The 22399-nt window shown below is 38.9% G+C and overlaps 1 protein-coding gene across 3 annotated transcripts in view; it reads left to right on the forward strand.

Annotated features, from left to right (window-relative positions):
- Nucleotides 1-22399, forward strand: part of MDN1 (midasin AAA ATPase 1) — a 154638-nt gene that overhangs the window by 58794 nt on the left and 73445 nt on the right. For all 3 annotated transcript variants that reach the window (XM_042462369.1, XM_042462387.1, XM_042462377.1), the window contains exons 40-53: nucleotides 3012-3200; nucleotides 6485-6574; nucleotides 6685-6945; nucleotides 7697-7967; nucleotides 8276-8432; nucleotides 10025-10141; nucleotides 12454-12662; nucleotides 13392-13537; nucleotides 14906-15108; nucleotides 17051-17271; nucleotides 18321-18434; nucleotides 18671-18803; nucleotides 19891-20000; nucleotides 21262-21395. In XM_042462369.1, coding sequence (XP_042318303.1) covers nucleotides 3012-3200; nucleotides 6485-6574; nucleotides 6685-6945; nucleotides 7697-7967; nucleotides 8276-8432; nucleotides 10025-10141; nucleotides 12454-12662; nucleotides 13392-13537; nucleotides 14906-15108; nucleotides 17051-17271; nucleotides 18321-18434; nucleotides 18671-18803; nucleotides 19891-20000; nucleotides 21262-21395 — 2355 coding nt within the window. The remainder of the gene's footprint in view (nucleotides 1-3011; nucleotides 3201-6484; nucleotides 6575-6684; nucleotides 6946-7696; nucleotides 7968-8275; nucleotides 8433-10024; nucleotides 10142-12453; nucleotides 12663-13391; nucleotides 13538-14905; nucleotides 15109-17050; nucleotides 17272-18320; nucleotides 18435-18670; nucleotides 18804-19890; nucleotides 20001-21261; nucleotides 21396-22399) is intronic.

Consider the following 22399-nt stretch of genomic DNA (forward strand, 5'->3'; position numbering starts at 1 on the left):
TATGCCTTAACATTCAGCTGGTGTCCACAGATAACCTGCAGACTGCAAGAATGAATACAGTGAGCCCTCATTATCTTCTTGGCTTTGGTTCCAGGATCCCCATGGATATATAAATACATGGATACTAAAGTCCCATTATATATAATGATGCAGTACAGTGGTTCCCAAACTTTGGTTCTCCACATGTTTTGCACTTCAGCTTCCAGAAGCCCCTGCCACCTTGGCCAACAGTTAGAAATTCTGCCCTTATGTAAAATGGCAAATCAAGGCTTGCTTTTTGGAGTGTGTGTGTGAGTGTGCGTGCGTGTATGAATATTTTCAAACAATGTTTGGTTGAATCTGGATGCAGAAGCCATGGATACAGAGGACAGATTATGATGAGTTTTTAAGTAGGCTCCCAAGAGCTATCAAAATAAAAGAATGTAGGCATATGTCAGCTAACAAAGCCTCTAGCAAATAAGCTCCTTATAACTTAAGTTTTTTTCTGCCTATCCAGCCCTATCTCTTTTCTTCCTTGTCCTCTGTCTAGCTGGAAGTTTTTTTAAACAGCCTTAGCATTGGGAAAGTTATGAAGGTCTGGAGAAACAAAGACATTCATTTGCAAGATTGCAGCAACATGTCTGCAGTAAGCAGTGCAATAAACCTTGAGCAGGGAAAGGATAGGATCCTTTTTAGCCAATTCTACTCTTGTTGCCTGTGCTAGCCTACAACAGTCAGAGTAACAGCAGCTGCCTCTCAAATACCTTTCTGAGCATGAGTGAACAGTAAAATAAAGAAAAGTAGAAGGTAATTAACTAGGCTCATCAGTTACCCTAGCATGTTAAAAAGATCATAGATGTAGGAATTTGGCCACCAACTCATCATAAGATGATGGAAGCTAGTGAAAGAAAAAGTCATCCATGTATGCATTTTGGAGGGATGCGGTGGCTTAGTGATTAATATGCCAGTTCTGAAGACCGTAAGATCAGAAGGTTGGTAGTTCAAGGCCCAGGTGCCACATGAAGGGGTGTGCTCCCATCACTAGTCCCAGCTTCTGCCAACCTAACAGTTCAAAAGCATGCAAATACAAGTAGATAAATATGTACCACTTCGGTGGGAAGGTAACAGTGTGCAGTCATGCTGGCCCGATGACCAGAGTATATACTGGCCAGAGTAGTCTTCAGACACCACTGGTTCTAAGGCTTAGTAACAGAGATGAGCACTGCCCCCTGCAGTTGGTTACAACTAGATATTAATGTCAGTGAGAAACCTTTACCTTTTACATGCATTTTGGAAGAAACTTTCTTCTGAAGGTTCAAGATATTTTTGTTCACTTATGCAAGGCTTACCTGACCTAGTCATTTCACTTACATGTACTATCAGTTTTGAATAAAAACTTTGGGAAAATATATTGCACTGATGTTCCTTTTTTGTAGTATAAGAACCTGTTCCTATTCTTTCCATGTTATTTCTACCTCCGGTACCAAATTTTCTGTTCAAGAAGTAATGTCTAGGAACACATCTACTTTACAAACTGATATATACTTGCATCAGGAAGCCATATGGGTAACAAAATAGGAAAGAAAGAAGATTGCAATGTAGGCACACTAGCGTTTCTGTAGTCTTAATCATTTTTTTACATTTGTTTTGTTGCCTAATCACTTTAACAAATGTCACTTTCCTAATTAATATGGTCTGTTCCATAAATTAAATCTCATCAAGTATGAGTACACATATAGATTCTCAGGATCTACTCCCAAGCATAGACGTAGAATTACGTTCTTAATATGCTTAATGTCTTTAAGTGCTAAAGTTAAACAAGTATGATAAAGTATGTTGTATATTTTTTTAAAATCAGGCAAAATACAGTGGTCCAACAAAGTTGGGATTTGATTGGAAAAAATGATTTGTGAGGGGGGCATTTTGCAGTTTTGACATAATCATGGATACTTGTTTGAGTTCTTAAAAATGTTTTTAAACAGATCAATAGTACCTAATATAGTGATTCCAGATACTGATTATCCTAGTACAATCAATATATTTCTAAAGAATAGCTTTCCCTTATTAGTTGTAGGAGATTGCTTCTTGGAGGAGAGAAAAACATACTGCTTTGTGGTGGTGCCATATCATGTCTCTGTGGAGAGCAGATAAAGTCAAAACTTAAAGCAAATCTTCTGTCATCCTGGGATAGAAAATCTATTATGTAGTCCAAACAGATATATTCATTTGTTGTGGTTATTTTTATCTCATAATAACTAGAAAGTTCCACAAAGGAGTAATCATGAAAGAGATAAACAGTGGGACATCTGTTGAGCTCACTATTTACCTTAATGGTATGCTTGATTGATTGCTGGCTCTGGATATCCTCAAATACATACTTTGAAATGTATGACTGATTAGAGCAGTTTGGACACAGTATGTGTCTTTATAAAAATAAATTTTTAAAAAAACACCTGTGTTTCTATATTTCAAAAACTTTATTCATTGGAGTATTCCATAAAGATTTTGAAATGCTTAGTTAGGTGTGGTGTTGGCTTCTTTTTTTTAAGTGCACTGGGGTTTTTTGTGTGGTGAATGTAATCATTGTGGAATATCTCTTTATTGATTTATGATAGGGATAGACAACATGTTGGCCTGTTACAGACTGCCAAAATAAAGCTGCTTCGGGTCTCTTTGGAGGTATGCTATTTAAATGATGCATGGGTCTTAAGAGTCCGGAAGTTGCATCAAAGCCACACTCCATTCCTAAGCACTGGAGTATAGCTTTGGTGCAGCTTCCGGACTCTTAGGACCCATGCACTATTTAAATAGCATACCTCCATAAGAGACCCGAAGCAGCTTTATTTTGGCAGTCTGTAACAGGCCGTTGTCCTCAAGGGCTACTGTCCTGTAAGCAACAGCAAGCATGGGCAAGAATTCGTAACTATTTGAGTTACAGTCCAAAAAATCTGGACAGCATCTGTTGCCCTTTCTTGGCCTATTTAGAATTTAAGTTACTTGAAGTAATCTTTTGAATTGTTGATTTTATTCAGATTGATCAAGAGATCATGGTTGAGAAAAAATGGGGTCAGAAAGGTGGACCTTGGGAGTTTAATCTGCGTGATCTTTTCCGGTGGTGCCAGTTGATGCTTGTTGACCAGTCACCTGGCAGTTATGACCCAGGCCAACATATGTTTTTGATATATGGGGAAAGAATGCGAACAAAAGCAGACAAAGAAAAGGTAAGGAGCGTGAAGAATATGCTTGACCTTGTCAGAATTCTTTCTTTTGCTGTTTTGAAGGTGTTAGGTGGAGCAGCTGTTTTGAGTTAGGGAGCTGCTCCTGGCAAAAAAGAAGAAGAAGTAGAAGTTGTTGACCCCCAAATTTCCTCCTGGGGCATTTTTGCCATGTTTTTGGTCTCACAGACCATTTTGGTCTCAGGAGAGGCTTTCTTTTACAACAGGACGTGACCTGGAAGTCAAATTGCAGTTCACTCCCTGTTAGAAAAAGGCCTCCCCTGGACTCTAAAGAGCCCAGTCAGATCCCAAAACATGGTAGAATTGCCCCCATACACATAGAGGACATTTTTGGGCCAATCCTCCCCTCATATATTTTTGTCTCATTCCCGGTATAAGATATGTGAAAGTGGTTTAAGTTCTTAGTGCAAAACATTATACATTCTAAACTACATTCCACAATATTTTCTACTTTATTTATTTATTTATTTATTTAATTTCATTTATATCCCGCTTTTCTCACTGGAGGGACACAAGGCGGCTCACAGATAAAACCTTTCAAATTGTTATAGAATTCAAACAATTCATATATAAAATCACATAAAATATACACAATATAAAAATAATATAAAATTACATAAAGTATACAAATGTTAAAAACAGACTAAAAACCTACTGCTTCATAAAAACACCCTGCTATGCATTATGTACAGAAAGCCTGCTGGCATAAAAATGTTTTTACTTGACAGCGAAAGGCCAGCAGACAGGGAGTCAGCCTAACCTCCTGAGAAAGGGCATTCCAGAGGGTGGGGGGCAGCCACTGAGAAGGCTCTCTCTTGTGTCCTCACCAGCAAGCCTGTGATATTGATGGGAATGAGAGAAAGCTTTCTCTTGCATATCTTAGGGCTCTTGCAGGTTTGTATGGGGAAATATGGTCTCTCAAATAGTTTGGACCCAAGTTGTGTAGGGCTTTATAAGTCTAAACCAGCACTTTGAATTGTGCCCTGAAACAAACAGGTAGCCAGTGAAGCTGTTTTATATGTTCCCTGTAAATGGCCCAGGTCAGCAGTCTGGCTTGCAGCGTTTTGAACCCGCTGAAGTTTCCAGACAGTTTCCAAAGGCAGCCCCATGTAGAATGTATTGCAGTAGTCCAAACAGGATTTAATCAAGGTCTGTGTCACTGTAGCCAGATCTGACGTCTCAAGGAACAGGCGCAGCTGGCACACAGATTAAGCTGTGCAAATGCACTCCTGGCCACTGCTGAGACCTGGGCAACCAGGCTCAGGGTGGAGTCCAAGGGCACAGGCAAAGCCCCAGTTCCCTGATCTGCCTTACGATTGATCAAGAGCACCTCTGTCTTGTCTGCATTAAGCTTCAGTTTGTTTGCCCTCATCCAGTCCATTACTGACAGCAGACACTGGTTCAGTCCAGAGATAGCTTCCTTAGAATCAGATAGAAAGGAGAGAGAGTTGGGTGTCATCAGCATACTGGTGACACCTCACTCCAAAACTCCAGCTGACCTCTTCCAGCAGTTTCATGTAGATGTTGAATAACATGGGGGACAGAATAGAACCCTGAGGGAATCCACAGGCCAGCGGCCAAGGAGGGACTCCTGTTTGAGTCTCCCAAAACCACCTTCTGAGTCCGTCCCTCCAAGAAAGACCAGAACCACTGCCTAACAGTGCCCCCAACTCTCATCCCAGAAAGGCAGCCCAGAAGGATACCATGGTTGAAGGTATCGAATGCCGCTGAGAGATCCAGCAGGACCAATAGGGACACACTCCCCCTGTCCAGTTCTCTGTGTAGGTCATCCACCAAGGCAACCAAAGCTGTCTCCGTCCCATAGCCATGTCTGAAGCCAGATTGAAATGGATCTAGATAATTTATTTTGTCCAGAAACCCCTGAAGCTAGGAGGCCACTACTCACTCCAGAACCTTGCCCAAGAATGGAATATGAGAGACTGGCCTATAGTTATCCAAAATAGTGGGATCCAGGGTGGCCTTTTTCAGTAACAGCCTCACCACAGCCTCCTTTAGACAAGATCGAAATCTGCCTTGCAGTGAGGCATTTATTGCAAACTTCAAATTACTTTTATATCTGAGATGATCCCCATGATAGCTCATGGACCATAGTGAGGTGCTGAGGAATGATCCCCTTTTCCTCAAGTGTCTTTTATTTATTTATTTATTTACAGTATTTATACCCCACTCTTCAGCCCTAAAGGCTCTCAGAGCGACTTACAGATAGTTATTCAGATGGTTCCCTGTCCTGAGGCTTTTACAGTCTAAAAAGACATGACACAAAAGGAGAAGGGAATGGTGGTGGGGAAGGGGATCAAGTCCAGTAGTTTTTCTCTCCCTCTGAAGCCTGGACCATGGCAGATGGACTGGAGGGAGGGCCTTCTTTTAGCTCTGGCTAGCCCTGGTGGAGTTGGGCATGCCTTTTCACTCCCTCCCTGGCCATTTGATGACAGATGGCATAGAGGGAGGGCTCTTCTTCTTCAGGTTAGCCCTGATGGAGTTGGGCCTGCCTTTGCACTCCCTCCCAGGCTGGATGGTGTCAGATGGCATGGATGAAACTCTCACTTCATTTCAGTGGGTGTGGCATGTGAGGGATCCCATACAATAGTGTTAAAATCCATCATCTGATCAGGGTACATTTGAGAAAAGATAAGCTCCTGATATTACCATATGGATATTACCTTACCCATAATTTCTAACTACAGTCACATAGGCTAAGAGAAGGCTTGCCCTGTGTGTGTTTCTGCCCATCTAGGAAGCTTGTCTTGGTCACAATGATTCCCAGAGTTTGATTAGACAATTTGATTGATATCATGACACCCTTACTCCCTTGTTCTCACAGCTGTGTCCTCCTCCAGTGACTCAGACTGCATAGCTTACTGGAGCTTTGACAGTCTATTTTTATTTTTGCAGAGCTCACCTCTTTTAGGGTTTGAATTAGTATGCAATAACTCACTGAAAACTGAATGAGACTTTTGAGGGGCAGTGAATAACATAATTTATATTGAGATGGGGAAAGTTGCTGACTTCACATGTTCACAACCTGGCTTTATGTATTGAGTTGTAGAAGGTTATGTGGTGGACAAATTTGTTTCTGAAGCAAACACCCAACAAATGTCAGAAACATTTCTCCTAATCACCCATTCAGAGACAGAAGGTTTTATATAAAATTATTTCAGAATATTGCATGGAGAAGACTGCAGTAGAAGTGGCAGATGACGTTTTTGGTGTGAACATAGTCTGTTTACCTTTTTATGGACCTATTCTAGGTAGTATCTGTGTTCAAAGACATTTTCGGCCAGAATGCTAATCCATACATAGGAACCAGACAATTCCACATCACTCCCTACAATGTTCAGGTGAGAAACTAAAAGCAAGTACACCTTCTGTATATTCCTTTTGAAATGCTAGGCAATAACTCTATACACCTGCTAATATAATTGTATTTTTATTTCTGATTCTACTGAAGGTTGGTTTCTCAGTCCTCTCTCGTGCCAACTATGTTCCTCCACCTGGCAGGAAATTGTCACTTCTCCACCATTCCCTCCAGCCCTTAGAGTCCATCATGAAGTGTGTACACATGAGCTGGATGGTCATATTGGTGGGCCCTGCGGCTGCTGGAAAAACTAGTCTAGTTCAATTATTGGCGTATCTCACTGGTCATCAATTAAAGATTATGGCAATGAACAGTTCCATGGATACAACAGAGTTGTTAGGTGGATTTGAGCAAGTAAGTATGTCAGTGTGTTACCTACTAATTTGTGTATTGGAACAGTTCAAAGGCAAACAGGAAGTCCACTTATTTATAAGTCTAGAATTTTTGCTTGCATTTTTAGAAAGTACAGAGTCGTCTTTAAAAGCAGAAAGGGAATATAACAGCAGATAAGATAAAATTATGTCAATCTGTAGTTTTGTTGCATGGCAACAGGTAATTGGGACCATTACCTTTGTGGTGATTGCTTATTTCCTTTTCCTTATTGGAAAAGGTGGGTGTACAGGTATCTGGATTAGACAAGTAATTATAGGGTTTATTGTATCCATCCTCATCGAAATAGGTAGTCAGCAAATGAATGACAGGATCACTTTGGTTTTCAGCTTACACAGTTGATTCCATCACATTTTTCAGATCTGTACAGTAGGGGGCATAGAGGGGATATTCTCTCAAGAGTGACTGCATAACTTGTCCTATCCCAAAACAATAGTAATTCCATGTGTGCACATATATGCATCAAGTTGAAGGGAAGATGGGGATGCACACAGCTGGAAAGCTATTTGGCATAAGTTGTTATATTAAACATTATTGTTTAACCTAATCTGTGATGTTTAATGAAGGGAATCTGCTTCCTTAATTAAATATCCTTAGAAAATTAGTTATACTCGTAATAATGGAATGTCCCTGTTCTGATGATTCTGCTGTTTGGCTGGCATTTATTTTCAATGCAAGAGTAGCACTAAGATTGATGTAATGAAATGTATTGTAGGTTGACATCATTAGGCCTTGGAAGAGCTTGCTGGAGAAGGTGGAGAATGTTGTGAGCACCCTTCTAAGAGACAGCCTTCTCCTCACTGCTATCTGTCCAGAGGATGCTGAGGTTGTGCTCCGTGCCTGGAGTAGTTTTGTTCTTAATTTCAAACCCAAGTCTCTGGGAGAAGGAAATCAAACCATAACCATGGAACTAGTGAATAAACTGGAAGGAGTCCTTGTACTGGTCCAGCGGCTGAATACAAAGATCAGCTCCTACTCAAAGCCAGGTATGCATGGAGACCACAGGTTGTTGTGTGCCTTCAAGTTGCCAACTTATGGTGATCCTATCACAGGGTTTTCTTGGCAATATTTGTTCAGAGGAGGCTTTCCATTCCTTTCCCTTGAGGCTGAGAGGGTGTGATTTGCCCAAGGTCACCCAATGGGTTTCATGGCCGAGTAGAGAATCACACCCTTGTCTCCTGAGTTGTAGTCAAAGCACTAAAGACTATAACATTAGTATTTATTTACATATATATGTATTTCATGTGTATTAAATACTAACAGAATGACCAAGAAACATTTTTCCTTACTTCAGAATTTTCAAGACTGGTGGAAGAGTTTCGACACTTCAAACTGCAGGTTCAAGTTATGAGTAGCAACAATCATGGCACCTTTGAGTGGGTCGATGGAATGTTGGTTCAGGCTTTGCAGTCCGGAGACTGGCTTCTGATGGACAATGTTAACTTCTGCAGGTAAAACTAGAGCTGCAGTTTCAGTTATTTTTGAAAAAGCAACATATACCATATATACTACAGTAAGTAGTCCTCATGTGTAAGCCGGTTTTCGGGCCAAAATGTGAGTTTTGAAATGACCTGTGAATAAGTCGAGCAAAACCTAGGGGCATATTACAAAGGATCTAAAGGATGATGCAAAGGGAAACACTGCCAAAGAACTTTCAAAATTTCAGCAAGCATAAATGTTTGTACCCACACTGAAGACTGGATGGATGAGAGAACAGGGCAGAGTGGGTGGGTCAGTGCTTCCAGGTTTCACATTTTGCATTTTTCCAAGGGATGATTCCTTTTTAAATAAGAGTTTAGACTACAGTAATTATACTGACCTGTGGCTAGGTTGACTTTTTAAAGACTTATACATGAGTATATACAATAAATACATTAAATATTTTTGAGAAAAAAACAACTCACAAACCAGTCATTAATTTGACTATCATAATTAAAAATCCAATTCTGACTCAAAGAGAAAAATACGCAAAATGTGAAATAATGGTCACATTATTATTCCATAATACAATAAAATACAAGTATTTTCCTATAAGATTATCCAGATAGGAGCACTTAGTTGCATGAATTCTTATTCATTGGGCAGAGAATCACAGCTATGTCATATAGAGAACACAGACAAGGAAACTGACATTTTAAGCCTGCTTCTTCTTCTTATAAGTGTGATGTTTTCTTCCCCTTCCCAGGACTGTTAACAGTGAGATAGACAGTGCTGGGGTGGAGAAAGGACTCCCCTTCTTTGGAGGTCTTTAAACAGAGGTTGGATAGTCATATTTTAAGGGTGTTGTAGTTGTGTATTCCTGCATGGCAGAGGTTTAAGTGGATGGCCCTTGCAGCCCCTTCCAACTCTTAAGATTTTATTATTGTATGATTTCTAATGATCCATGTGAGGCTCGTAGGTTATTCCTCCAGAGGCTTTTTATGTTGTTATGTACTTTGAAGTCTACACCAGCTTAATAATGTAGCTCTGAATCTCTGCCTTCATCCCTCTTAAGTGTTCATATCTAGATACTGGTCAGGCTAAAGTATCATTCAGTATTGACAGAAAAACTACAGTAATATTTTATTGCAGGTTTTCTTGGCAAGATTTTTTTCAGAGGAGTTATGCTATTGCCTTACTGTAAGACTAAGAAAGTGTGACTTAGGCCACCCAGTGGGTTTTCATGGCTGATTGGAGATTTGAACTCTGGCCTCCTTGAGTCCTCAGATCACTATATCATACACTAGGAATCTAGATTTTATAGCAGTTAGGATCCTAATTCTATTTATTGTGTAAAAGAAAGAGAAACTGTCTTGTTTTCTAACTCTTACGTTAGGGCTTGTCTTCTATAGATTCCTGCACATAAAAGCTAAAAGGATGTGATTCCATTTTGTTAGCTTTTTTATTGTTTCATGCGTATATGGATGTGTTAGAGAAGAAATGAGAGCCTACCTGGACTATTTTTGTAAAATAAAGTAAAATAAAATAAAAGGCTCTCTTAATTAGATTTCATGTGAGGTTTTTTTGAGTTAGCTTTATAATGCTTTCCTTTTCTTAAATATAGCCCTTCAGTTCTGGACCGCTTGAATGCTCTGCTTGAACCTGGAGGAGTCCTTACCATGAGTGAAAGAGGGGTGATAGATGGTGTAACCCCCACTATTACTCCCCATCCAAATTTCAGGTACTTGCTGATTTTTCTGCACACTCTTTTTAATTCTTCTTCTTTGTAGTTTATATTTTGTGAATTGTAATGCAGATGAAGTATTTATTGTTGTTGCAATACTTGAAAATGCATATGGGTCTGGACTTCATTTAGCCAGGAATACACAGCAGCCTGTTCCCATTAGTTCTGTAGCATCTGCCCCCTTCCCAGCAAAAGGACAAAAACCAAAGCAGTACTTCCAGTATAGGCAACCAAACAGTGAAATTATACTCATGTTAGTCTTTGCTCCCAACCAAATAGCAGCCATAAGATAACACAGTAATGGAAAGATCTCCCATGGAGTGCAGATAGAATGGTACACAAATTCAATAACTACTGATTTAATTTATTTTTATATATTAATATGTTTATGAACTGCTTTTCAGAATCAGTAAGGGTCTGCAGGTACAATGTACAAAAATGTTAAAGCACATTTACAAAGTAATCTAGATCCCAGAATGGCAAAGGGTAGGCCGTGTGTTACACTAGAATCTCTTTGTATACCTGCCTCACCCACTTGGCTATGCGTGCGCACACACACACACACATATATTAATCCCTGACATTGTTGGCTTCTGAAATTATGTGACAATGTGCTAAATGTGCTATAGCCCAGTGTTTCTTAAATTGTCTGATGTCAGAGACTGATCCATGAACCATCACTTTGAGTAGCCCTGCTATAGGAAATAGGAATTAAATACACTGAAATCATTGGGATAATGGGTTATAGAATCCAGAACAACAGTATTCTAGTTACATTCAGTAATCAGGATCTTTGAAGATTTATTTATATGTGAATATAAACTTCCTTGTTATTATTCAAGTATAATTGGAGAAATTTTATTTTTTAATAATGAAATCAATTTTTCCAAATAATTAAACACAGGGAATTGATTTGGTTGGTTGGTTGTTAATATTTGTTAATAATGAAAATTAAATATTAAAAATATGGCAAAATAGTTTATTTTATCAGTTATCTATTTTTTAAAATTATTTCAAAATATCTTCTTAGTGCTGACCCTTCCTCTTGGGCAACCTGAAAAGTGGGCTCAGGTTTTATGGATGTTGACCATCTATGATCTTGATTAAGAACAGAGCTAAAACCTCAGCGTTATTTCAACCTCATACAAGCCACTTTAAAGGGTTCAGGTTACTCTTTCTTATCTCTAGTCATTAAATATCAAGAACCTAGATACAAGTCTGTGGTTATGACTTTTGACCCTTCTCCATCCCAACTCACTAATTCCAAGACATGGCAGTAGACAAAGGACCTTTCAAGTACTCAGAATAGACTCTAGTTAAACTAAGAAAATACTACCGTATATACTCAACTATAAGTCGAGAAATTTATGCCCAAATATTGACCCTAAAATCTGGGGTCGAATTATACAAGGGTCAATACAGTTACCATGCCTTGAGATCGACTGGAGGACAGTTAACAAAAACAACAACAAACAGTAATAATGCTCATAAAGCTCCTTTTAAAAGTAGCCCTGATGTCCCACTCTTGCTGAAAGAGCGAGGCACCAGTGTGAGTATGCTGCATGGAGTGATTCCCTTCTCAATCCTATCACCAAGCTTTTCTTTCTCCTCTTTGCATTTCCCCATTTTCCCTCTGTTTGCAAGCCGATCTCCAAACCTTCCCTCTTCTTTGCATTTCCCCATTTTCCCTCCGTTTGCAAACTCATCTCCAAACCTTGCCACTTCTTTGTACAGTGGTACCTCGGGATACGAAATACCCAGGTTACGAAATTTTCGGGATACGAAAAAATGCCATTGGAAATAATTGTTCCGGGTTACGAATGTTTTTTCGGGTTACGAAAAAACTTTTGGTGCTTTTCGGCGCTATTTTACACGGAATCGCGGCTTTTCCCCATTAGCGCCTATGGCAATTCGGCTTACGAAGGCTTTTCGGGTTATGAAAGCGGCCGCGTTACGAATTAATTTCGTAACCCGAGGCACCACTGTATTTCAGACCGCTTGCAAGCTGATCTCCAAACCTTTGCTTCTCTTCCTCCTCCTCCTCCTTGCGTTTCCTCTGAAAACCAAGCTTCTCTTTCCCCCCCTCCACTTCCACTTTGAAACCAACCTTAAAATCTGTCTCCTAGATTCTGCCCTCGACTTATCCATAGGGCATATCAAAATCCAAGATTTTGATCCTAAAACCTTCCCTCAACTTACGCATGAGGTCAACTTGTACACAAGTATATACGGTAGTCTTATGAATCAGTAAACTAGTATTTTTAAAAATACTAAATTCTAGTCTTGTAATGTGCATTGAAATTTAATAGGCTTTTCCTATCTATGGATCCTTCACATGGGGAAATATCCCGAGCCATGCGGAATCGTGGAATTGAGGTATACATTCCTGGTGATGCTAATGAGAATTCACTGGATCCTCATGACATGAAGTTGATATTGCATGGACTGGGATTGTTAGGAAACAGCGTATGTGAGGTGCTAATTGCCCTGCATACAGAAGCTAAAGAAAGCATAGCAGGTAAGACAAACATAGTAACTGAATATATGTTTCATAAAATGTCTTTTTTATTACTTTGTTAGAGTAAAAATAGAGAGAGAAGAACCTGAAGTCTGAAAACGTAAACTTATAATTTTGGTTTATAATGTGGTAGCTACTGCAGGCAGGTTGCTTGAAAAGAAAACAAACTTGACATTAAAATTCTTGCTTCCTTAATCAATAGGCAGATGTATGTAGATCCAATTTAGATCTATAAAAAGAAAATGGTACTAGAGAAATACTAACAACCCAAATAAAAATATGTAGATCCAGCTTAGATCTTTAAAACAAAAACGAGACACCAATTGTTGGTGACAAAACAAGGGATGGCGCTCCTGTCTGTACTATGCTTATGAGCTTCCAGGGGCATTTATCTGGACTAATGCACCAGCGTGACTTGATTCAAGTAAAAAGAATAAAAGGAGAAATTCTAACAGCTCCTATTTTGTTCAGGCAAAAAATATTGAGGGGCTAACCACTATTTCACAAGCAAACTCCAGGTTTAACAATATATGTTTTCCCCCCAAATATCATCACTTTGACAAATATTGATTTATGAAGTGGAGTTGTTTGTTTCATTGCATATTCAAACTCATACAGAAAAACATGCTGAGTCCTCCTTCAGCTTATTAAACAAAGCTTTAAACAAACTGAAACATTCATAGACATTCTGCTGATGTGATTTCTGGATGGAAATGCCTGTCTCCTCAGGTTCCACATACACACTGTCATCTTTGATTCACGCTGCAACACTAATAGTGCAACAGTTGCATCGAGGACTTGGCTTGTCAAAGAGTTTCTATAAAGCATGTTGGGAGGTCTATGTCTGTATGCAGCATTTACAGAACAATAAGAAGGTGAGTCTATTCTCTGGACACCCTTGTCCTGCTTTTTTGGGAGGATGCAGAATGTTGATTTAAAACATTCATATCCCACCTTTCCATTATTATTTTTATTACATATTTATGGTATTTATACCCCTCCCTAAAGGCTCTCAGAGCAGCTTACAGTTATTACCATTTTTAATTAGATGGTTCCCTGCTCTCAGGCTTACAATCTAAAAAGACACAACACAAAACAAGAAGGGAATGGTGGTGGGGAAGGGGATCAAGTCAAGCAGTTCTTCTCTCCCTCTGAGGCCTGGACCAAGGCAGATGGACTGGGGGGAGGGCTCAGTTTCCTAGTTCGGGCCAGGCACGATGAAGCTGGACCTGCATCTCTCCCTCCATGGCCAGATGGCACCAAATGAACTGGAGGGAGGGCTCTGCTTCTTAGAAGGCACAGGCCCAAGTAGCAGTAGAACCAGCAGCTTCTTCTTCCCCCTGGCCCCAGATATTATTGACCAATTGGTGCTCTCTTCCCAATTTGCCGTACAAAAAAACTATTTAAAAAATCTTGTGAATTACATAAATTAATGAAACGAGAGCCAATAAAACAGAAAATATTCAAAGTATATTACAAATTAGATGGGGGGGGGTTCTTGCAAGTATTTTAAAACCTACATGCACTTGCAATGTTCCCCAGTTTGGATAACTTAGCAGCCTATATAAGTACCTGTATCTCTGAGGGCCAAATAGTAGCTCCAGTGTGAGTGATTTGGATAGAAGAATAGCAAGAGGTAGAATTTCTCTGCCTTCTCATATGCAACAGAGAGTGATATAGAATGAGAACTGTTTTCCCAGTCCCAATTGAAAGTCACAGTACTTTCATTTAGTCTTCTTTTAAGCAAATGTGAAACCTGACTGGGAGTTCTCATTTCAGGTTCCCTGTTGTCACATCAAAAATTCTATGGATTATGTGTTAGGCCAACTGGGAGTGCTTAAGGCATTTGGAACACCACAAATTCCCCACCCTGCTATAAACCATCCATACTATGCCAGTTTATATATGCATGTTCTTCGTTTGTTAGCTGTAGCACCAAGTGAAGTCTGCAGTCAATCCCAGACAAATCCACACAGATCAATTTTAATATCCAATATGGCTTTTGAATGCGATCTGTCACAATGCACATGCTTCACAGGAGATACCTTCAATAACCAGTATCCACGTATAGTCAGAAGTGGTGATAGTTCATTGCTGTGTTTCATAGATTATCACAAATGTCCATTTGTTTTCCATACCTTTCATTAGAAGAACATTTTGGAAGTAAGAGTTCTCATCCTTCCACTCCCCCCTCCCAGTGCAGGTACTTTAATTATAATATTTTGTGTCTCCTTATATATTAGCTTGTGTTGGACTTGCTAATGAAACATGTTTCAGCTTTGGATTCAGAAGAAACAAAGGGTGCTTCCCTCCTTGCCTTGGGGTTGTGGCCAGATTCTGCATCCAGTGCTTTGTTTGCAGCTGAAGATTCTCTCCTTTCTACAGTTCATAATGATGGGCAGGTCCTTGCATATTGCCTGAGCAGGCTGAATGTTAAAAACAACAGGTGGGCAAATGATAACTGCTATTTTAGCTGAAAAGAGAGTGTTAATTGTTCCAGGTGAATTACTTCCCCTGTATTCTGAGTAACCCTGTATTTAAAAGAGGAGGCATTTTTTTCTCTTGATCACAACTGATTTAACATTACAGCTGATCCTTAAGTAGGGTTTTATGTTATGGTTTCTGTTAACCATAGTTAAGTGGTACACATGCAGTTAGCAAACCATTATTAAGCTAGTTTGTATGCCTCTCCAGTCTTTCCTTGCATTCTCAGGATGGCTGGTGGAGCAATCCACCATGTATGGGTTTATTCCCATGTGCCAACCCAACCAGGCAGGACTCAACGTTCTTTTTTCATTTCTTCCATTAAGATTCCTCCTTCTTCTTCAGTTTTTATTTCCTTCCAAGCCAACCTAATGTGAGAATGCCCTTCTCCAACAAATTATTAAGTTAAAGTAGATAGGAGTAAAAATGGAAAACAAAGGGTCTGATTTAGTCAGGAAAGATGTGAGAGGAAAAGATAGCTCAGTATCCAAGAAACTGGAGGCTAATCGTGAGAAAGAAAATTATTTTAAAACACTACCCAGATGACTGCTGCCCAGCAAGTTTATGGGGAAGAATGAAAGGAGTTATTGGAAAAAATATTCCAGATGTCAAGCAAAAATGGGGCAGAGGAGAATAAAATTCTGGTACTCAGTAGGATCGAGAACGGGAATGGGTGGAAGGAAGTATTAAATTATTACAGTGTTAAAATAGATAGCTATTAAAAATAAAATACGTTTTAAAAAGCTAAAACTGTATAAAACACTAAAATGAAACAACAGTATGGAATAAGGTCCTTAGTACTGGCAGGATCAGCATCAGGAAAGGAAGCGTCTGTTGGCAATACTAAGGGCAGAATGGAATGGAGTAAATAGCAGGCAGCTAAAGAAAATAAGCAGCAGCACCTGTGTAGAGATTACTGGGCGCAAGGAGCATCATGCCTGTCAAGGAGTTAGATTGGGACCAGCAAATTACAGTATATGAGCCAGAGAAACACACAACTCAGGAATTCATAACATATTTACAAAAATGTTTGGGAAGCAGGTGGAGCAGAGACAGTCACCAGAGAGCAATAGTACACAGTGTAGAATGAAGAAAGGTGCAAGGGTACATCGTGATGAAGGTAGTGGAGTATATGCAGTGATAGCAGATTTCAAAACAATGATTAGAGAGGCAGTAAACAGCGCAATAAAATCTGTGTTTTTCAAGCAGTGATAGACAAGACAGTTGCTTAGAAAACGAAATTAATAGAAATGTGCATGCAAGGAATTCTAATGTCATTTTAAGGAAATGAATTTACAGAATTTAATGAATTTATTTAATTATAAACATAATGAATTACAACAGGCAGAAAACATAGTACATTCAAATCAAAAGAAAGAATCAGAAGAGGACAAAAAAAGGATATACATGGCAATCAAACAAGAAAAATTAATCAAAAAGAAAATGAAGATATGATAGATGCAGGAAAGCCAAGAAAATGCCCAAGGAAAATGAAACATACAGAGGACATAGATTTAGAAGAACAATGGAACAATGAGTTGTTGGAGGAACAACAGTGTGAGTCAGAGTATGATTCCTCAGATAAAGAGAAAGATAAAGAAATTAATGCAGATAGATTGTTTCAAAGTGAAATTTTATAAAAAAAAATTAATTCATGCTTCTCCAATCTCTTCTAAGCACCTGCATTCTAAAACAGCTGTACATACTCTGTGGGAAGGTTTGGCATGGTAGTCTAGTGGATATTTGACATTTACCTAGAGTTAAGGCAGCAAGCCACTGCTAATGCTGATATGTTTACTGGGCTGTGCATCACCTGGCATTTTAGCAATGAAACAGAGATGTTGTTCTTCCATTTTTCTTTCTCTCTGTATGTTGGACTTACCATAATTTGTATTTTTTTTCAGGGCACTTCCTCTTACTATATGTGACTTCAACAAAATTTTGCAGTCACCTAAGCCAGATTGTCTAAAATTCAACGCCGTTGAGATCAATGCTTCTTGGGTAGATGACTTGGAGGTCCTTTCTGCTGCAGTGAAGTTATTCATAGAGAAGGCAACTAATCAAGATTGGACATTGAGAGTTGGGTGGCTTAATCAGCTAAAAAAGAACTTACCTCAAGTGCCTGGTAAGCGAAAGAAAAAATACTTTTTTGTTTTGGCTTAAACAAGACTGGCCTTCACGTTTGTTGTAGTGGGGAGAGAAACAGAGTGATGGGAATCAGGAGGGAAGCACTCTAGGTAGTGTTGGGCTGTTTGTTTATTTAAGCTATTTCTGTTTCAACTCCAATTCCACAAGAATTCCTGAGGCAGTGAACAAATGACTATGTGTGCATCTATACTGTACTAATAGCTCAATTTGACTTAACTGCCATGGCTCCATCCTGCAGGATCCTGGGATTTGTAGTTTTGTGAAGTATTGACATCCTTTGGCAAAGAAGGCTAAAGATCTTGTAAAACTACAAATCCAGGAGTCTATAGGATGGAGCTACAACACTTAAAGTGGTATCAAGTTGCATTATTTCTACAGTGTAGATGCACTGAATGACTCATAACATTTCCCACTGCTGCCTGTGATTGCAAGAGCTGCTGAGACATAGAACCAAACAACATCTAAAGGGCTGCATGACATACCCCTGACACATCATCATGCAGTGTGATTTTTTGCATGCTTACTTGGAAGTTAGTCCATCTGTGTTCACTATGGCATATTTCTTGGTAGGCATATAGAAGAGTTCAGTCTTAATAGTGGGTTGTTGAGTTTTTTAAAAAGAATCTTGCAAATAAGTATAAACTATCCAAGGAAGCAGTCCAGTAGAGAAAAAACATTTATTAGCAATTTGACCCAAGGAGTAGATTTGCTTGATTTAATGTTCCTCTGTTTCATCTCAGCTTCTGGAATGACTTAATAGATTTCTGTGTTGACAGCAATTGAATTTCAGTTCAATTAATCAACTGTGGTTTGGAAGGGGTGTCAACTTCCTCTCAGGAGAAGCCACAAAAATATCCTCCTGCAAGTCAGGTGTCCTCCAGAATTGGCAGGGTGGGCTGGGGTTGCTGCTGCTGTGAGAACACAACCCACCCACTCGCATATAGGTATAAGAGTATTTTGTGCCCAAATGGGATGTTTTGGATGGTGGAATCAAGCTGCGGCTTACAATTCTACTTTGTTCTACAGATTCAGTTTATACTGTGCTGGAAGCTGGTGCTGCATCACTGAGTAATTTCTACTTCAGCCCCCTTTCAGGTGGAATCAGTAATGTAATAAAGATGCTTCAACCAAATATGACAGGTAATATGCTCTCCCTCAGCTCTCTTTCTGTGTGTAAATGCACATAGACACCCACATTTAATCCTGTGCTTTTAAAGTAAGGAAGGGCAATGAGAGAAATTGATAGACTCATTGGGAGATTCTTAGTGTCTTCCACAAAATGTTCTCTCGCTCATTCTGTTTTGTAGATTCAGGTAAAGGGGAATTCTTTCTTGTAAAGACAAGTGAGCATTTACCCTGTCCACCTGTCTTTTTAGATGAGCATGTGATTCCTATGGATCCCAGGTGGAACATGCAGTGCTTGGATATGATTAGCAGTTCAGTGGATTTTGATGCAGAAGTGGAACACTCGGACCAGCTGCTTATTCTTCTGAAGTCACTTTCAAATCGGTGGGTTTAGTCACATCCATCCTATTACTTTGACTAGGAAGCTACCACTTGCCATTCCCATGATTTGGAATGTTATAGTTCTCATTAGGTAAGCAAAACTGGAGATCAGGTGGTGGAGAGAGAAGAAATTGTGATACACCCATGAGGAAACCGGGAGATTTGTTGATGCCTTTTAGTTCATGCAAGATACCTCTGGTTTCAAGCTGTGGGTTTTGTTGCTTTGGCAGTATATTTTACATTAGGCTGTCAGTTAGCAAAAGTTGTTGTTGTTGTTGTTGTTGTTGTTATGCTTTATTTATATAGCACTGTAGATTTATTCCCAGCTTTTCCTAGATTCAGCTCTTACCTTACCATCTGTAAGAAACCAGAGACAGGTTATTTCTTTTTTCATAGTTTACAACAAGACTAAAAATAAAGTGGATTGCTTATATACATTCACCACTCTGGTTAAAAACAAAGACCCTCAGTAGATGTCAGGGAAAAGATATTTTTTGGGCAGGACCCATTTCACATTAGTATTCCATACAGTATCTCATCCTTTTTTTATGAATAAATGTGAATTAGTCAAGATGAAATTGAGTTTATAGCTTGCCAGTTTCCTCTTAACAGAGGAATCACTTTTGTATGCTTTTAATTATACAGTTATCCCTCCATATTCACTAGGGTTAGGGGAACAAGACCACCGTGAATATGGAAAAACCACAAATAACAAAAACACTGTTTTTACCTGAGAGGACACCTCTCAAAGAATCTCTAGGTCCTCCAGTGCAACTCTGTGGTCAATGTCCAACATACACTGACCATAGAATGGCACTGGAGTAGCTACAAATGGTCTTTCAGTGCAACTTTTAGTAAAAAATTGACTACAGAGTTGCACTGGAGGATCTAGACAGTCCTAGAGAGAACATATTAATGAAATCCATGAATAATCAAAGCCGCAAATATGGAGGGATGACTGTACTGTTCTTTTAATATTGTGAGCTGCTCTGGGTCCCAATTTTGGCAAAAGAGCTGGATGATAGATTTTGATTTGATTCCCCTCTTTTAATGTAATTATATCCGTATGTTTTTAATGTTGTGGTTGCAGGGCAATCCTATTTCTAGACCGGGAGCAAAAGAGCTATTTTGAAAGGAGCTTGATTAACACCAAAAAGCCAAGACCTAGCGCTCTGAGGGTATCTCTAGAGTTCCATAAAGGTACCTATTGCATTTCCAATTTTAAATACCTTATATACTTGTGTATAAGTCAACCTCATGTATAAGTCGAGGGCAGGTTTGGGGGCAAAATCATGGATTTTGATAGGACCCATGGATAAATCGGTCAAATTTAGGGGCATGTAACAAAGGATTTAAATGGGGGGAGGGGGGACACCACTTCGCTCCCTCCTTCTGGACCTCTTCCAAGGGTCACAGTGTGGGCATGCAAAATGTGGACGTGGACTTCCAATTTCCCTCCCTTCCCCACAACTTTTCCAAGGCTGATGGCTTGCAAATAAAGGGGGACACATACCCCGATTTCCCTCCTCTCTCTCCTCCTTCCCTTCTCCACAGCTTTCCCAAGGCTCACAGAGAAGTATTACTGTACTGACCCGTATATACACCTGCCTAGGATTTTGGAACCCATATTTGGGCTTAAATTTTTCGACCTATAGAAGAGTATATACGGTAACTGAAAAAGCTAATTCAGGATCCTGGCATTGTTTTCTGATCTTTAAGGATGTTTGTCATAAATAAGCTTACAACTACAAAAAACAGTAACATAAAAAGTGGCATTATCCACTTATATTAGACATTTTCTCATTTGATAGTCATTTACAATCTGAAGGTTTGTGTGTCTGTACTCTATAGGATGAAGAAGTAGTAGTTCTCCATTATTTCATATTACACTCCTATCAACATTTACCTTTGAATACATCCCAATGAATGCAGTGGGACATACCTCTGAATAAACACACATAGGACTGCATTGTTAGGGAGCAAAACTCATCTCTTCTAATAGACTGTTGGTAGCTGATTTTGAATTATTTTACTTTCCTTCTGCTGAGGGCCTTTTCTCCTTGTATAGCACCTCAAACTTGTTTTAAGAGCCAGCCTGAGCTTTTAGGAGGGTAGAAATGGTATAAATTGAACTGGTGTCTATTTCTGGGCACCATAATTCAAGAAAGATATTGACAAACTGCAGCGTGTTCAGGGGAGGGCAACCAAAAGGGTGAAAGTTTTGGAAACCAAGCCCTATGAGGAGCAGCTTAGGGGGCTGGATATGTTTTGCTTGGAGAAGAGAAGGTTAAGAGGTGACATGATAGCCATGTTTAAAATATTTGAAGGGATATCATATTGAAGATGGAGCAAGTTGGGAATTTATTCAGTTATAAGCAGGCATTATATTTATTGATGGTGTAGCTTGTACTAGATGGAGTTACGTATTTTCTCTTGGTTTAATTTTAATCATGAAATGAAGATCCTGGAAATCACGCCTCACTTCCACATGCTATTGTGGCCAGCCTTGCTTCCTTTTTTGAACTTTGGGATGCCTTCATGTTGCAGTGGTTGAAGTGTACTCAAGCTGCTGTGTCTGATGAAAAATTGTATGAGGTAAGTAGACCATGCAGATGTCTTTGATTCCAGTTTCTTGGGATTTAGGAATGGTGAGCTGTATGGTTCCTTCAAGAGTTTCTGCCAATTCCCCCCCCCCACACACACACACACAGTTATTTCTCCACATTGTTTTTGTTGTTGTTACATTTTTGTCCCACTCTTTTCTCCATTCCGGACTCAAAAGTGACTTACAACAAATAAAAAATTCACAACATAAAAAAATTAAAATGAAATTAAACAAAAATTAAATCCAGATCTTTAGGCCCTTTGATATCTGAAGTGACCTTTTGCCACAAGGTTTTTGCCAAAGTTTAATTGAGGTATTGAAGAAAAACATACATAAAGAAACATACATAAAAAACAAGCATAACAAAAACCTTGGAATTATTATTATTATTATTATTATTATTATTATTATTATTATTATTACTACAATTCTGGTATATCTTCATGCTTCATAAATAACATCACCGTTAACAATTAGTTACATAAATTCAAAGATCTTCACTTAAGTCTCATAATCCTAACACTTAACTACCTATACTTATAGTAAAGTCTCCTTATAGATTCAGTAACTACTTTAAATTATTTAAAATATATTCAGTCTTTAAATCCCCAACACATTTTTTCACCATATTTCTTGCTTATATATGTTATCATCTGTTCCCAGCTTTGTAGAAAGATATCTTTATTATTCATCTTCATAAGACATGTCAGTTTATCTAAATTAGCCAATGCCAATAATTTAATTAGCCAGTCTTGCAGTGTTGGAGTAGAGGGATTTTTCCACATTCTAGCATATTCTAACCTTGCAGCTATTATCATGTAAAATAACAATCTTTATTTTGATTTGTTCATATTTATATCATTCTCTATCATAGTAAATATAATTCTGGGGTCATTTTTATTTTCACATTCAAAATTTTTTTTCAATCTCTGCATGTATTATTTTCCAGAAATTTTTAGCTTTTTTACAGGTCCACCATTGATGATAAAAGGAT

Source organism: Sceloporus undulatus, chromosome 1 (assembly GCF_019175285.1).
Source record: "Sceloporus undulatus isolate JIND9_A2432 ecotype Alabama chromosome 1, SceUnd_v1.1, whole genome shotgun sequence".
Classification (NCBI taxonomy): Eukaryota; Metazoa; Chordata; class Lepidosauria; order Squamata; family Phrynosomatidae; genus Sceloporus; species Sceloporus undulatus.